This window comes from Coturnix japonica, chromosome Z (genome assembly GCF_054131305.1).
Source record: "Coturnix japonica strain WE chromosome Z, WE-NBRP24, whole genome shotgun sequence".
NCBI classification, from domain to species: domain Eukaryota; kingdom Metazoa; phylum Chordata; class Aves; order Galliformes; family Phasianidae; genus Coturnix; species Coturnix japonica.
Genome location: NC_140702.1, coordinates 74,550,547 through 74,568,763, shown reverse-complemented (window position 1 = coordinate 74,568,763; position 18,217 = coordinate 74,550,547). Strand labels below are relative to the sequence as shown.

Below are 18,217 nucleotides of genomic sequence, written 5' to 3'. Positions count from 1 at the left end.
ATCTTTGCATTGCAACACCAAACCCTTTTGCATTGCAAGACCCCATTGCATTGCATTGCAATCCCCTCCCCTTTTGCATTGCAACCCGAATTTGCATTGCAACCCCGTCCCCTATTGCATTGCAAGACCCAATTGCATTGCAACCCCAAAGACTTTTGCATTGTATTGCAACCCCAAACCCTTTTGCATTGCAACCCGAATTTGCATTGCAACCCCATGCACTTTTGCATTGCAAACCCCAATTGCATTGCAATCCTTTGTTGCATTGCAAGACCCCTTTGCATTGCAAGACCCAATTGCATTGCAACCCCAAACCCTTTTGCATTGCATTGCATTGCAACCCACTTTTGCATTGCAACCCCCTTTTGCATTGCAACCTGCCCCGCTTTTGCATTGCATTGCAAGACCCTGTTGCATTGCAAGACCCAATTGCATTGCATTGCAAGACCCTTTTGCATTGCAACCCCAAACCCTTTTGCATTGCAACCCCATGCACTTTTGCATTGCAAGACCCAATTGCATTGCAAGACCCAATTGCATTGCATTGCAATCCTTCATTGCATTGCAATCCTCCATTGCTTTGCAACCCCAAACCCTTTTGCATTGCAAGACCCAATTGCATTGCATTGCAAAATCCAATTGCATTGCATTGCAAGACCCTTTTGCATTGCAACCTGCCCCCCTTTTGCATTGCATTGTAATCCTCCATTGCATTGCAACCCCATAAACTTTTGCATTGCAAGACCCCTTTGCATTGCAACAGGCCTTTGCATTGCAAGACCCAATTGCATTGCATTGCATTGCAAAACCCTTTTGCATTGCATTGCAACCCCCTTTTGCATTGCAACCTCCATTTGCATTGCATTGCATTGCATTGCAAACCCCCTCACCTCTGACTTGCTGCTCCAAGCTGAGGATGACGGCCACGGCCTGATGCAGGATGAGCAGCTTGGTTTGCGGTTTGTCGCTCTTCAGATGCAGCTGCACCATCCTGCCCAGCTCCTTGAAGGCCTCGTTGATGTCCCTCACTCTCAGTCTCTCTCTTGCATTGTTGGCCATGCGTCGCTCCTTTTCCCTCTCTGCTTTTTGCTCCGGGGTTAAGTCTTCCTCTTCCGGGTTGCTGTTGGGGTCGCAAAAGCAAACGGCATCAATCTCAGGCTGCTTTGTTTGCAACTTGCAAGCGTGCAATGCATTGCAACCCCCTTTTGCATTGCAACCCTTCATTGCAAGCCCCACTTTTGCATTGCAATCCCCTTTTGCAATGCAACCCCAATTGCTTTTGCATTCCAACCCCCTTTTGCATTGCAACGTTTTGCATTGCAGCCCCTATTGCTTTTGCATTGCAACCCTTCTCTGCATTGCAAACCCATTTTGCATTGCAACCTTTTGCACTGCAACCCCATTTTGCAATGCAACCCCCTTTTGCATTGCAACCCCCATTGCTTTCGCATTGCAACCCCCTTTTGCATTGCAACCCCATTTTGCAATGCAAACCCTTTTCCTTTTGCAACCCCCTTTTGCATTGCAACCCCAATTGCTTTTGCACTGCAACCCCCTTTTCCATTGCAACCCCCTTTTGCATTGCAACCTTTTGCATTGCAACCTTTTGCATTGCAAGCCCTGTTGCTTGTGCATTGCAACCCTTCTCTGCATTGCAACCCCCATTTCCATTGCAACATTTTGCATTGCAACCCCCTTTTCCACTGCAACCCTCTTTTACAATGCAACCCCCTTCACTTTTGCAATGCAAACCCTTTTCCTTTTGCAATCCCCTTTTGCAATGCAACCCCTATTTCTATTGCAACCTTTTGCAATGCAACCCCTGTTCCTTTTGCATTACAACCCCCCTTTGCATTGCAACCCCCTTCACTTTTGCAATGCAACCCCTTTTGCTTTTGCATTGCAATCCCCATTTCTATTACAACCTTTTGCAATGCAACCCCTGTTCCTTTTGCATTGCAATCCCCTTTTGCATTGCCACCCCTCTTTGCATTGCAACCTTTTGCAATGCAAACCCTTTTCCTTTTGCAACCCCCTTTTGCATTGCAACCCCCTTCACTTTTGCATTGCAACCCCCTTTTGCATTGCAACCCCTTTTGCATTGCAACCCTTCATTGCAAGCCCCACTTTTGCATTGCAACCCCAATTGCTTTTGCATTGCAACCCCCTTTTGCATTGCAACCCCCTACACTTTTGCATTGCAACCCCCTTTTGCATTGCAACCTTTTGCATTGCAACCGCATTTTGCAATGAAACCCCATTTTGCAATGCAACCCCCTTCACTTTTGCATTGCAATCCCTATTTCCATTGCAACCCCTAATTGCATTGCAACCCCCTTTTGCAATGCAACCCCTGTTCCTTTTGCAACCCCCTTTTGCATTGCAACCCCCTTCACTTTTGCAATGCAACCCCTTTTGCTTTTGCATTCCAATCCCCATTTCTATTACAACCTTTTGCAATGCAACCCCTGTTCCTTTTGCAACCCTCTTTTGCATTGCAACCCCAATTGCTTTTGCATTGCAACCCCCCTTTGCATTGCAACCCCCGTTTGCATTGCAACCCCGTTTTGCATTGCAACGTTTTGCATTGCAACCCCATTTTGCAATGCAACCCCATTTTGCAATGCAACCCCAATTGCTTTTGCATTGCAACCCCCTTTTGCATTGCAACCTTTTGCATTGCAACCCCCTTTTGCAATGCAACCCCCTTTTGCATTGCAATCCCTTTTCCTTTTGCAACACCCTTTTGCATTGCAATACTTCATTGCAAGCCCCACTTTTGCATTGCAACCCCCTTTTCCATTGCAACCGGTTGCATTGCAACCCCCCTTTGCATTGCAACCCCCTTTTGCATTGCAACCTTTTGCAACCCCCGTTTGCATTGCAACCCCCGTTGCACTTGCAATGCAACCCCCTTTTGCATTGCAACCCCCTTCGCTTTTGCAATGCAACCCCTTTTGCTTTTGCATTGCAACCTTTTGCATTGCAACCTTTTGCAACCCCCTTTTGCAATGCAACCCCCTTCACTTTTGCATTGCAACCCCCGTTTGCATTGCAACCCCCGTTGCACTTGCAATCTTGTTACCTAGACCTTGACCTCGTAATTGCTTTCAGCTCCTTCTTGTCGTCCTCCGGCTTCTTGTCGTCGCTGCCGTTGTTGCTGCTGTTGCTGTTGCAGCCGCTTTTGGCCTCGTGCAAATGATTCTCGTCGGCGCCGCCTTCATCGTCCGATTTCAGCTCCGAGCTGCCCGACGACACGCTCTGACCTTGCAAACCGGACGCCAGGCCTGCAAGGTGCAATGCAAGGCGATGAGATGCAATGCAATGCAATGCAATGCAATGCAATGCAATGCAAAGTGGGTGCAATGCAATGCAATGCAACGCAATGCAAAGTGGGTGTGATGCAATGCAATGCAAAGTGGGTGCAATGGGATGGGATACAATGCAAAGCAATGCAAACTGTGTGCAATGCAATGGGATGCAATGCAAGCTGGGTGCAAAGGAGTGCAATGCAAGAGGTTGCAATGCAATGCAATAGGATGCAAGGCAATGAGATGCAATGCAATGCAATGCAATGCAATAGGGTGCAATGGGATTCAATGCAATGCAAAGCAAAGCAAAGCAAGCCACGTGCAATGCAAGCTGGTTGCAATACGATGCAATGCAATGGGATGCAATGCAAGCTGGGTGCAATGTGGTGCAATGCAATGGGATGCAATGCAATGCAATACAATACAATAGCTTGCAAAGCAATGCAATGCAATACAATGCAATGCAATGCAATGCAATGCAACCCCATGCAACCCAATGCAACCCAATGCAATGCAATGCAATGCAAAGCAATGCAACCCAACCCAATGCAATGCAATAGGTTGCAATGCAATGCAATTCAATGGGTTGCAATAGGATGCAATGCAATGCAATAGCTTGCAAAGCAATGCAATACAATAGCTTGCAAAGCAATGCAATGCAATAGGTTGCAATGCAAAGCAAACCACGTGCAATGCAATAGCTTGCAAAGCAATGCAATAGGATGCAAAGCAAGAAGGGTGCAATGCAATGCAAGGTGGGTGCAATGCAATGCATTGCAGTGCAATGGGGTCCAATGCTTTGCAATGCAATGCAATGCAACCCCATGCAATGCAATACAATGCAATGCAATGCAATGCAATAGGTTGCAAAGCAATGCAATGCAATGCAAAGCAATGCAACCCAATGCAACCCAATGCAACCCAATGCAACCCCCGTTGCTCCTCACCCCTATACGGATCGTGGCCGTGATTGAGCTCGGGCGACGTCGCTGATTGGACGGGGAGCTGCGGCACCGTCACCTGATTGGGCAGCAGCGAGTGAGCGGAACGCAACCCCATTGGATCGTCCCTGTGGGCACCGACCTATAGGGGAAGAGCAATGCAAGGTTATGGGGTCCTATGGGGTCTATGGGGTCTATGGGGTCTATGGGGGTCTATGGGGTCCTATAGGGTTCTATGGGGTCCTATGGGGCTCTATGGGGTCCTATGGGGTCTCTATGGGGTCCTATGGGTTCTATGGGGTCCTATGGGGTCTTATGGGGGATCTATGGGGTCTTATGGGGTCCTATGGGGTCTCTATGGGGTTCTATGGGGTCTATGGGGTCTTATGGGGTCTATGGGGTCCTATGGGGTCTATGGGGTCTCTATGTAATCCTATGGGGTCCTATGGGGTCTTATGGGGTCCTATGGGGGTCTTATGGGGTTCTATGGGGTCTATGGGGTCCTATGGGGTCTTATGGGGTTCTATGGGGTCTTATGGGGTCCTATGGGGTCTATGGGGTCCTATGGGGTCTATGGGGCCCTATGGGGTCCTATGGGGTTCTATGGGGTCTATAGGGTCTCTATGGGGTTCTATGGGGTCCTATGGGGTCTATGGGGTCTTATGGGGTCCTATGGGGTCCTATGGGGTCCTATGGGGCTCTATGGGGTCTCTATGGGGTCTTATGGGGTCTATAGGGTTCTATGGGATTCTATGGGGTCTTATGGGGTTCTATGGGGTCTCTATGGGGTCCTATGGGGTCTTATGGGGTCCTATGGGGTCCTATGGGGTCTCTATGGGGTTCTATGGGGTCTCTATGGGGTCTCTATGGGGTCCTATGGGTTCTATGGGATTCTATGGGGGTCCTATGGGGTCTATGGGGTCTTATATCCCATATCCACCCCATATACCCCCATATAACCCCATATAACCACATATCCCATATAACCCCATATAGACCCTATATAACCCCATATCGACCCCATATAACCCCATATCGACCCCATATCCACCCTATATCGACCCCATATCCACCCTATATCGACCCCATATCCCATATCCCACCCTATAACTCCATATCGACCCCATATAACCCCATATAACCCCATATCGACCCCATATCGACCCCAAATCCCATATAACCCCATATCGACCCTATATCCACCCCATATCCACCCCAAATCCCATATAGACCCCATAAAACCCCATAGCGACCCCAAATCCCATATAACCCCATAGAACTCACCATGACCGAATGCCTCGCCAACAAGCCGGCCCCATAAGCCGTCCCCGCGACCCCGTTAGCGGCCGACCCTATAAGCATCTCCCCATATCCCACCCCATATCCCATATAACCCCTTATCGACCCCATATAGACCCTATATAACCCCATATCGACCCCATATCCCATATCCCACCCTATAACCCCATATCGACCCCATATCGACCCCATATCCCATATTGACCCCATATAACCCCATATCGACCCCATATCGACCCCATATCCCCCTATTAGACCCCTGGCCCTATATCGACCCCATATAACCCCATACCCGCCCTATATCGACCCCAAATCCCATATAACCCCATATCCCCTCCCTATAACCCCATATCGACCCTATATAACCCCATATCGACCCCATATCCCACCCCAACCCCATATAACCCCATATCGACCCCATATCGACCCCATATCCCCACCCTATAACCCCATATCGACCCCATATCCCATATAGACCCTATATAACCCCATATAACCCCGTATCGACCCCATATCCCCACCCTATAACCCCATATCGACCCCATATAACCCCATATCGACCCCATATAACCCCATATCGACCCCATATCCCATATAACCCCATATCGACCCCATAGCGACCCCATATCCCATATCGACCCCATATCCCCACCCTATAACCCCATATCGACCCTATATAACCCCATATCGACCCCATATAACCCCATATCCACCCCATATCCCATATAGACCCCATATAGACCCCATATAACCCCATATCGACCCCAAATCCCATATAGACCCTATATAACCCCATATAACCCCATAGCGACCCCAAATCCCATATAACCCCATAAAACCCCATATAACCCCATAGAACTCACCATGACCGAATGCCTTGCCAACAAGCCGGCCCCATAAGCCGCCCCCGCGACCCCGTTAGCGGCCGACCCTATAAGCATCTCCCCATATCCCACCCCATATCCCATATAACCCCTTATCGACCCCATATAGACCCTATATAACCCCATATCAACCCCATATCGACCCTATATAACCCCATATCGACCCCATAGCGACCCTATATCCCATATAGACCCTATATAACCCCATATCCCACCCTATATAACCCCAAATCCCATATAGACCCTATAAAACCCCATATAACCCCATATCGACCCCATATAACCCCATATCGACCCTATATAACCCCATACCCACCCTATATCGACCCCAAATCCCATATAACCCCATATAACCCCATATCGACCCCATATCGACCCCATATCGACCCTATATCCACCCCAAATCCCATATAACCCCATATCGACCCTATATAACCCCATATCGACCCTATATAACCCCATATCGACCCCATATAACCCCATATTGACCCCATATCGACCCCATATCGACCCTATATCCCATATAACCCCATATCGACCCCATATCCCATATAGACCCTATATAACCCCATATCGACCCCATATCCCCACCCTATAACCCCATATCGACCCCATAATCCCATATAGACCCCATATAGACCCCATATCGACCCTATATCGACCCCATATCCCATATAGACCCTATATAACCCCATATCGACCCCATATCCCATATAGACCCTATATAACCCCATATTGACCCCATATCGACCCTATAAAACCCTATATCCCATATAACCCCATATAACCCCATATCGACCCCATATAAGCCCTTATCGACCCTATATCCACCCTATAACCCCATATCGACCCCATATCGACCCCATATCCCATATAGACCCTATATAACCCCATAGCGACCCTATAACCCCATATCGACCCCATATAGACCCTATATAACCCCATATCGACCCCATAGCGACCCCATATCCCATATCCCACCCTATATAACCCCATATCGACCCCATATCGATCCCATATCCCCACCATATAACCCCATATCGACCCCATATCGACCCCATATCCCATATCGACCCCATATCCCCACCCTATAACCCCATATCGACCCCATATCCCATATCGACCCTATATAACCCCATATCGACCCCAAATCCCATATAGACCCTATATAACCCCATATCGACCCTATATCCCATATAGACCCTATATAACCCCATATCGACCCCATATCAATCCCATATCCCATATCGACCCCATATAACCCCATATCGACCCCATATCCCCTATATCCTCCCATATCGACCCTATATAACCCCATATCGACCCCATATCCCATATAGACCCCATATAACCCCATACCCACCCTATATCGACCCCAAATCCCATATAACCCCATATTGACCCTATATAATCCCATATAGGCCCTATATAACCCCATATCGACCCTATATCGACCCCATACCCCATATTGACCCCATATAGACCCCATATAACCCCATATCGACCCCATATACCATATAGACCCTATATAACCCCATATCGACCCCATATAACCCCATATTGACCCCATATCAACCCCATATCCCATATAACCCCATATAACCCCATATCGACCCCATATCGACCCCATATCCCATATAGACCCTATATATCCCATATCGACCCTATATAACCCCATATCGACCCCATATCCCACCCTATAACCCCATATAACCCCATATAACCCCATATAACCCCATATCGACCCCATATCCACCCCATATCCCATATTGACCCTATAAAACCCCATATCGACCCCATATCGACCCCATATCCCATATCGACCCTATATAACCCCATACCCACCCCTATCGACCCCATATAACCCCATATCGACCCTATATAGACCCCAAATCCCATATAACCCCATATAACCCCATATCGACCCCATATAGACCCCATATCCCCACCCTATAACCCCATATCGACCCTATAAAACCCCAAATCCCATATAACCCCATATCGACCCCATATCGACCCCATATCGACCCCATATCCCATATAGACCCTATATCGACCCTATATAACCCCATATCGACCCCATATCCCATATCGACCCTATATCGACCCCATATAGACCCCATAAAACCCCATATCGACCCCATATGGACCCATATCGACCCTATATCGACCCCAAATCCCATATAGACCCCATATAACCCCATATCGACCCCATATCCACCCCAAATCCCATATAACCCCATATCGACCCCATATCCCCACCCTATACCCCATATCGACCCTATATATCCCATATAGACCCCATAAAGCCCCATATCGACCCCATATCGACCCTACATCCCATATAGACCCCATATCCCCACCCTATAACCCCATATTGACCCTATATAACCCCATATCGACCCCATATCCCATATAACCCCATATAGACCCTATATAACCCCATATCGACCCCATATAACCCCATATCGACCCTATATAACCCCATATCCCACCCCAACCCTATATCGACCCCATATAACCCCATATCCCACCCTATGTCCCCCTATTAGACCCCTGGCCCTATATCCATCCCATATAGACCCTATATAACCCCATATCGACCCTATAAAACCCCAAATCCCATATAATCCCATATCGACCCCATATCCCCACCCTATAACCCCATATCGACCCCATATAACCCCATAGCGACCCCATATCCCATATCGACCCCATATCCCATATCGACCCCATATCCACCCTATATCGACCCCAAATCCCATATAACCCCATATAACCCCATATCCCCCCCCTATAACCCCATATCGACCCTATAAAACCCCAAATCCCATATAACCCCATATAGACCCTATAAAACCCCATATCGACCCTATATAACCCCATACCCACCCCATATCGACCCCATATCCCATATAGACCCTATATAACCCCATAGAACCCCATATCGACCCCATATCGACCCCAAATCCCATATAGACCCTATATAACCCCATATCGACCCCATATCGACCCCAAATCCCATATAACCCCATATCCCCACCCTATAACCCCATATCGACCCCATATCGACCCTATATCGACCCTATATAACCCCATATCGACCCCATATCGACCCCATATCGACCCCATATCGACCCCATATCGACCCCAAATCCCATATAGACCCTATATAACCCCATATCGACCCCATTTCGACCCCATATCCCATATAGACCCTATATAACCCCATATCGACCCCATATTGATCCCATATCCCATATCGACCCCATATAACCCCATATAACCCCATATCGACCCCATATCCCATATCCCACCCTATAACCCCATATCGACCCCATATCGATCCCATATCGACCCTATATAACCCCATATCGACCCCATATCGACCCCAAATCCTATATAGACCCTATATATCGACCCTATAAAACCCCATATCCCATATAACCCCATATCGACCCCATATAACCCCATATCGACCCCATATCCCCCTATTGGACCCCTGGCCCTATATCCATCCCATATAGACCCTATATAACCCCATATCGACCCCAAATCCCATATAGACCCTATATAACCCCATATCGACCCCATATCGACCCCATACCCCATATCCCACCCTATATAACCCCATATCGACCCTATATCCCATATAGACCCTATATATCCCATATCGACCCCATATAACCCCATATCCCACCCTATAACCCCATATCGACCCTATATAACCCCATATCGACCCCATATCCCACCCCAACCCTATATCGACCCCATATCGACCCCATATAACCCCATATCGACCCCATATCGACCCTATATCCCCCTATTGGAGCCCCAACCCCATATAACCCCATATCGACCCCATATCCCCACCCTATAACCCCATATCGACCCCAAATCCCATATCGACCCCATAGCGACCCTATAAAACCCCAAATCCCATATAACCCCATAAAACCCCATAAAACCCCATAAAACCCCATAAAACCCTATAAAACCCCATAGAACTCACCATGACCGTATGCCTTGCCATCAAGCCGACCCCATAAGCCGTCCCCGCGACCCCGTTACCGGCCGACCCTATAAACGTCTCCCCCGTATTAGGGCCGACCCCGACCGCGTGGTTCCTCAATACGTGGATGGCGTCGTCCAGTCGTTCCAGCCTGTCCTCGATGCGACTCTGTTATAGGGTCGGTTATAGGGTCGCTTATAGGGTCGGTTATAGGGTCGGGGTCCTAAATCCCATATAGCCACCCTATATCCACCCTATAACCCCATATATGGCCTCTATATCCTATTACGTCCCATATATCTCCCTATATCCCCCATATCTCCCCATAGGAGGGATCTATAGGGTCGGATATAGGGTCGCTTATAGGGTCGGTTATAGGGTCGGGGCCAGAAATCCCATATAAGAGGTCTATGGGACCCTATAACGACCCTATATCCCCTATACCCCCTTATGTTACCCTATATCCCCCTATATCCCCCTATATCCCCCTATATCCACCCTATATCCCCCTATATCCCCTATAGGGTCGCTTATAGGGTCGGTTATAGGGTCGGGGCCATAAATCCCATATAAGAGGTCTATAGGACCCTATAACGACCCTATATCCCCTATACCCCCCTATATACCCTATATCCACCCTATATCCCCCTATATACCCCTATATCCCCCTATATCCCCCTATATCCCCCTATATCCCCTATAGGGTCGGTTATAGGGTCGGTTATAGGGTCGGGGCCAGAAATCCCATATAAGAGGCCTATAGGATCCTATAACGACCCTATATCCCCCCTATATCCTATTACGTCCCCTATATCCCCCTATATCGCCCTATATCCCCTATAGGGTCGGTTATAGGGTCGGTTATAGGGTCGGATATAGGGTTGGATATAGGGTCGGTTATAGGGTCGGATATAGGGTCAGATATAGGGTCGGATATAGGGTCGGTTATAGGGTCGGGTATAGGGTCGCTTATAGGGTCGGTTATAGGGTCGGGGTCCTAAATCCCATATAGCCACCCTATATCCACCCTATAACCCCCTATATGGCCCCTATACCCCATTACGTTACCCTATATCCCCCTATATCCCCTATATCCCCTATAGGGTCGGTTATAGGGTCGGATATAGGGTCGCTTATAGGGTCGGTTATAGGGTCGGGGCCAGAAATCCCATATATCCACCCTATATCCCCCTATAACGACCCTATATCCCCCTATATACCCTATATCGACCCTATAACCCCATATATCCCCCTATATCCACCCTATATCCCATATATCCCCCCTATATCCACCCTATATCCCCCTATATCCCCTATAGGGTCGCTTATAGGGTCGGTTATAGGGTCGGGGCCGTAAATCCCATATAAGAGGTCTATAGGATCCTATAACGACCCTATATCCCCCTATACCCCCTTATGTTACCCTATACCCCCCCTATATCCCCCTATATCCCCCTATACCCCCTATATCCCCTATATCCCCTATAGGGTCGGTTATAGGGTTGGTTATAGGGTCGGTTATAGGGTCGGGGCCAGAAATCCCATATAAGAGGCCTATAGGACCCTATAACGACCCTATATCCCCCCTATATCCCATATATCCCCCTATATGCCCCCTATATCCCCCTATATCCCCTATATCCACCCTATATCCCCCTATATCCCCTATAGGGTCGGTTATAGGGTCGGTTATAGGGTCGGGGCCGTAAATCCCATATAGGCGACCTATAGGACCCTATAACCCCCTATATGGCCTCTATACCCCCTATATACCCTATATATCCCCATATATCCCCATATACCCTATTAAATCCCCTATATATCCCCTAAATCCTATTAAATCCCCTATATCCCCCACCCTATATAGGAACCTACCAACGAATGGAGGGGCCCATCGTAATGGGGGGACGTCGCCGCTTGGCCGCCATTTCTAGACCATACAGCCGGGCCTCCTATAGGAAAAAAGGGGGATTTTAGGGTTTTTTGGGGTCATTTTAGGGTTTTTTGGGGTCATTTTGGGGTTTTATGGGGTGATAATAGGGTTTTATGGGGGAATTTTGGGGTTAAAATGGGGGATTTAGGGTTAAATTTGAGGTAGGCCCAAGACTGCGGCCTAGTCGGGCCTAGTCGGGCCTAGTTAGGCCTAGTAGGCCCAGCCATATAGAAGGGTGTTAATAATGGGAATTTTGGGGTTAAAAAGGGAGATTTTAGGGTTTTATGGGGTGATTTTAGGGTTTTTTGGGGTCATTTTAGGGTTTTAAGGGGGGAATTTGGGGTTTTATGGGGTTATTTTGGGGTTAAAACGGGGGATTTAGGGTTAAATTTGAGGTAGGCCCAAGACTGCGGCCTAGTCGGGCCTAGTAGGCCCAGCCATATAAAGGGGGATTAATAAAGGGGATTTTGGGGTAAAAAATGGGGATTTTGGGGTTTTATGGTGTGATTTTGGGGTTTTATGGGGTGATTTTGGGGTTTTAAGGGGGGAATTTGGGGTTTTATGGGGTGATTTTGGGGTTAAAAGGGGGGATTTAGGGTTGGATTTGAGGTAGGCCCAAGATTGCGGCCTAGTCGGGCCTAGTCGGGCCTAGTAGGCCCAGCCATATAATGGGGTGTTAATAAAGGGGATTTTGGGGTTAAAAAGGGGGATTTTAGGGTTTTTAGGGGTGATTTTAGGGTTTTATGGGGTGATTTTAGGGTTTTAAGGGGGATTATAGGGTTTTAAGGGGGGAATTTGGGGTTAAAATGGGGGACTTAGGGTTGGATTTGAGGTAGGCCCAAGATTGCGGCCTAGTCGGGCCTAGTAGGCCCAGCCATATAAACGGGGGTTAATAATGGGAGTTTTGGGGTTAAAAAGGGGGATTTTAGGGTTTTATGGGGTGATTTTAGGGTTTTTAGGGGTAATTTTGGGGTTAAATAGGGAGATTTTGGGGTTTTATGGGGTGATTTTGGGGTTAAAAGGGGCGATTTAGGGTTGGATTTGAGGTAGGCCCAAGATTGCGGCCTAGTCGGGCCTAGTCGGGCCTAGTAGGCCCAGCCATATAAACAGCGGTTAATAAAGGGGATTTTGGGGTTAAAAAGGGGGACTTTAGGGTTTTATGGGGTGATTTTGGGGTTTTAAGGGGTAATTTTGGGCTTAAATTGGGTGATTTTGGGGTTTTATGGGGGGATTTTGGGGTTAAAAGGGGGGATTTAGGGTTAAATTTGAGGTAGGCCCAAGATTGCGGCCTAGTTGGGCCTAGTAGGCCCAGCCATATAAAGGGGGGTTAATAAAGGGGATTTTGGGGTTAAAAAGGGGGATTTTGGGGTTTTTTGGGGTGATTTTAGGGTTTTATGGGGTGATTTTGGGGTTTTAAGGGGGAATTTGGGGTTTTATGGGGTGATTTTGGGGTTAAAAGGGGGGATTTAGGGCTGGATTTGAGGTAGGCCCAAGATTGCGGCCTAGTCGGGCCTAGTCAGGCCTAGTAGGCCCAGCCCTATAGAGGGGTGTTATTAAAAGGGATTTTGGGGTTAAAAAGGGGGATTTTAGGGTTTTTAGGGGTGATTTTAGGGTTTTATGGGGTCGTTTTAGGTTTTTATGGGGTAATTTGGGGTTTTATGGGGGAATTTTGGGGTTAAAATGGGGGATTTAGGGTTAAATTTGAGGTAGGCCCAAGACTGCGGCCTAGTCGGGCCTAGTCGGGCCTAGTAGGCCCAGCCATATAAAGGGGGTTTAATAAAGGGGATTTTGGGGTTAAAAAGGGGGATTTTAGGGTTTTTTGGGGTCATTTTAGGGTTTTATAGGGTCATTTTAGGGTTTTATGGGGTGATTTGGGGTTTTATGGGGTTATTTTGGGGTTAAAACGGGGGATTTAGGGTTGGATTTGAGGTAGGCCCAAGATTGCGGCCTAGTCGGGCCTAGTCGGGCCTAGTAGGCCCAGCCCTAAAGAGGGGTGTTATTAAAAGGGATTTTGGGGTTAAAAACGGGGATTTTAGGGTTTTTAGGGGTCATTTTAGGGTTTTTTGGGGTCATTTTGGGGTTTTATGGGGTGATAATAGGGTTTTATGGGGTTATTTTGGGGTTAAAACGGGGGATTTAGGGTTAAATTTGAGGTAGGCCCAAGACTGCGGCCTAGTCGGGCCTAGTCGGGCCTAGTAGGCCCAGCCATATAAAGGGGGGTTAATAAAGGGGATTTTAGGGTAAAAAACGGGGATTTTAGGGTTTTATGGGGTGATTTTAGGGTTTTATGGGCTGATTTTAGGGTTTTAAGGGGGGATTATGGGGTTAAAAGGGGGGATTTTGGGGTTAAAATGGGGGATTTAGGGTTGGATTTGAGGTAGGCCCAAGACTGCGGCCTAGTTGCGGCCTAGTCGGGCCTAGTAGGCCCAGCCATATAAATGGAGTTAAATAAAGGGGATTTTGGGGTAAAAAATGGGGATTTTAGGGTTTTATGGGGTGATTTTAGGGTTTTATGGGGTGATTTTGGGGTTAAATAGGGAGATTTTGGGGTTTTATGGGGTGATTTTGGGGTTAAAAGGGGGGATTTAGGGTTGGATTTGAGGTAGGCCCAAGATTGCGGCCTAGTCGGGCCTAGTCGGGCCTAGTAGGCCCAGCCCTATAGAGGGGTGTTATTAAAAGGGATTTTGGGGTTAAAAAGGGGGATTTAGGGTTTTATGGGGTCATTTTAGGGTTTTTTGGGGTCATTTTGGGGTTTTATGGGGTGATAATAGGGTTTTATGGGGTTATTTTGGGGTTAAAATGGGGGATTTAGGGTTGGATTTGAGGTAGGCCCAAGATTGCGGCCTACTCGGGCCTAGTAGGCCCAGTCATATAATGGGGGTAAATAAAGGGGATTTTGGGGTTAAAAAGGGGGATTTTAGGGTTTTATGGGGTGATTTTAGGGTTTTATGGGGTCGTTTTGGGGTTAAATAGGGAGATTTTGGGGTTTTATGGGGTGATTTTGGGGTTAAAATGGGGGATTTAGGGTTAAATTTGAGGTAGGCCCAAGACTGCGGCCTAGTCGGGCCTAGTCGGGCCTAGTAGGCCTACCTATATATATAGGGGGTTAATAAAGGGGATTTTGGGGTAAAAAATGGGGATTTTAGGGTTTTTTGGGGTCATTTTAGGGTTTTTAGGGGTAGTTTTGGGGTTAGATAGGGAGATTTTGGGGTTTTATGGGGTGATTTTGGGGTTAAAACGGGGGATTTAGGGTTGGATTTGAGGTAGGCCCAAGATTGCGGCCTAGTCGGGCCTAGTCGGGCCTAGTAGGCCTACCTATATATATAGGGGGTTAATAAAGGGGATTTTGGGGTAAAAAATGGGGATTTTAGGGTTTTATGGGGTCATTTTGGGGTTTTATAGGGTCATTTTGGGGTTTTATGGGGTGATAATAGGGTTTTATGGGGGAATTTTGGGGTTAAAATGGGGGATTTAGGGTTAAATTTGAGGTAGGCCCAAGATTGCGGCCTAGTCGGGCCTAGTCGGGCCTAGTAGGCCTAGCCATATAAAGGGGGGTTAATAAAGGGGATTTTGGGGTAAAAAATGGGGATTTTAGGGTTTTTGGGGGTCATTTTAGGCTTTTTAGGGGTAGTTTTGGGGTTAAATAGGGAGATTTTGGGGTTTTAAGGGGTGATTTTGGGGTTAAAATGGGGGATTTAGGGTTGGATTTGAGGTAGGCCCAAGACTGAGGCCTAGTCGGGCCTAGTCGGGCCTAGTAGGCCCAGCCATATAAATGGAGTTAAATAAAGGGGATTTTGGGGTAAAAAAGGGGGATTTTAGGGTTTTTTGGGGTCATTTTAGGGTTTTATAGGGTCATTTTGGGGTTTTATGGGGGAATTTGGGGTTTTATGGGGTGATTTTGGGGTTAAAAGGGGAGATTTAGGGTTAAATTTGAGGTAGGCCCAAGATTGCGGCCTAGTTGCGGCCTAGTCGAGCCTAGTAGGCCCAGCCATATAATGGGGTGTTAATAAAGGGGATTTTGGGGTTTAAAAGGGGGATTTTAGGGTTTTATGGGGTCATTTTAGGGTTTTATGGGGTGGTTTTAGGGTTTTAAGGGGGTAATTTGGGGTTTTATGGGGGAATTTTGGGGTTAAAACGGGGGATTTAGGGTTAAATTTGAGGTAGGCCCAAGGTTGCGGCCTAGTCGGGCCTAGTCGGGCCTAGTAGGCCCAGCCATATAAAGGGGGATTAATAAAGGGGATTTTGGGGTTAAAATGGGGGATTTTAGGGTTTTATAGGGTGATTTTGGGGTTTTATGGGGTGATTTTGGGGTTAAATAGGAAGATTTTGGGGTTTTATGGGGTGATTTTGGGGTTAAAACGGGGGATTTAGGGTTGGATTTGAGGTAGGCCCAAGATTGCGGCCTAGTCGGGCCTAGTCGGGCCTAGTAGGGCCAGCCATATAGAAGGGTGTTAATAAAGGGGATTTTGGGGTTAAAAAGGGGGATTTTAGGGTTTTATGGGGTGATTTTAGGGTTTTTTGGGGTGATTTTGGGGTTAAATAGGGAGATTTTGGGGTTTTATGGGGTGATTTTGGGGTTAAAATGGGGGATTTAGGGTTGGATTTGAGGTAGGCCCAAGATTGCGGCCTAGTCGGGCCTAGTAGGCCCAGCCATATAAAGGGGGGTTAATAAAGGGGATTTTGGGGTGAAAAAGGTGGATTTTAGGGTTTTATGGGGTGATTTTGGGGTTTTATGGGGTAATTTTGGGGTTAAATAGGGAGATTTAGGGGTTTTATGGGGTGATTTTGGGGTTAAAATGGGGGATTTAGGGTTGGATTTGAGGTAGGCCCAAGATTGCGGCCTAGTCGGGCCTAGTCGGGCCTAGTAGGCCCAACCATATAAAGGTTGATTAATAAAGGGGATTTTGGGGTAAAAAACAGGGATTTTAGGGTTTTTTGGGGTGATTTTAGGGTTTTTTGGGGAGATTTTAGGGTTAAATAGGGAGATTTTGGGGTTTTAAGGGGTGATTTTGGGGTTAAAAGGGGAGATTTAGGGTTGGATTTGAGGTAGGCCCAAGATTGCGGCCTAGTCGGGCCTAGTCGGGCCTAGTAGGCCTACCTATATATATAGGGGGTTAATAAAGGGGATTTTGGGGTAAAAAATGGGGATTTTAGGGTTTTTAGGGGTCATTTTAGGGTTTTATAGGGTCATTTTAGGGTTTTATGGGGTGATAATAGGGTTTTATGGGGGAATTTTGGGGTTAAAATGGGGGATTTAGGGTTAAATTTGAGGTAGGCCCAAGATTGCGGCCTAGTCGGGCCTAGTCGGGCCTAGTAGGCCCAGCCTTATAGAAGGGTGTTAATGAAAGGGATTTTGGGGTTAAAAAGGGGGATTTTAGGGTTTTTTGGGGTGATTTTAGGGTTTTATGGGGTCGTTTTGGGGTTAAATAGGGAGATTTTGGGGTTTTATGGGGTGATTTTGGGGTTAAAAGCGGGGATTTAGGGTTAAATTTGAGGTAGGCCCAAGATTGCGGCCTAGTCGGGCCTAGTCGGGCCTAGTAGGCCCAGCCATATAAAGGGGGGTTAATAAAGGGGATTTTGGGGTTAAAAACAGGGATTTTAGGGTTTTATGGGGTGATTTTAGGGTTTTATGGGGTGATTTTAGGGTTTTATGGGGGAATTTGGGGTTTTATGGGGTGATTTTGGGGTTAAAATGGGGGATTTAGGGTTGGATTTGAGGTAGGCCCAAGATTGCGGCCTAGTCGGGCCTAGTCGGGCCTAGTAGGCCCAGCCATATAAAGGGGGATTAATAAAGGGGATTTTGGGGTTAAAAAGGGGGATTTTAGGGTTTTATGGGG

At 47.4% G+C, this 18,217-nt stretch overlaps 1 protein-coding gene across 7 annotated transcripts in view; it reads right to left on the bottom strand.

Moving 5' to 3' along the window:
* TCF4 (transcription factor 4) overlaps positions 1–18,217 on the bottom strand; it is a 98,507-nt gene that overhangs the window by 8,432 nt on the left and 71,858 nt on the right. For 5 of the 7 annotated variants that reach the window (XM_085529158.1, XM_085529164.1, XM_085529163.1 and 2 more), the window contains 5 exons: positions 12,323–12,399; positions 10,448–10,615; positions 4,259–4,394; positions 3,086–3,287; positions 891–1,120 (listed from right to left, as the gene is read on the bottom strand). In XM_085529158.1, the coding sequence (XP_085385284.1) occupies positions 891–1,120; positions 3,086–3,287; positions 4,259–4,394; positions 10,448–10,615; positions 12,323–12,399 (813 nt within the window). The remainder of the gene's footprint in view (positions 1–890; positions 1,121–3,085; positions 3,288–4,258; positions 4,395–10,447; positions 10,616–12,322; positions 12,400–18,217) is intronic. The other 2 variants (XM_085529159.1, XM_085529161.1) reach the window with 2 other exon arrangements.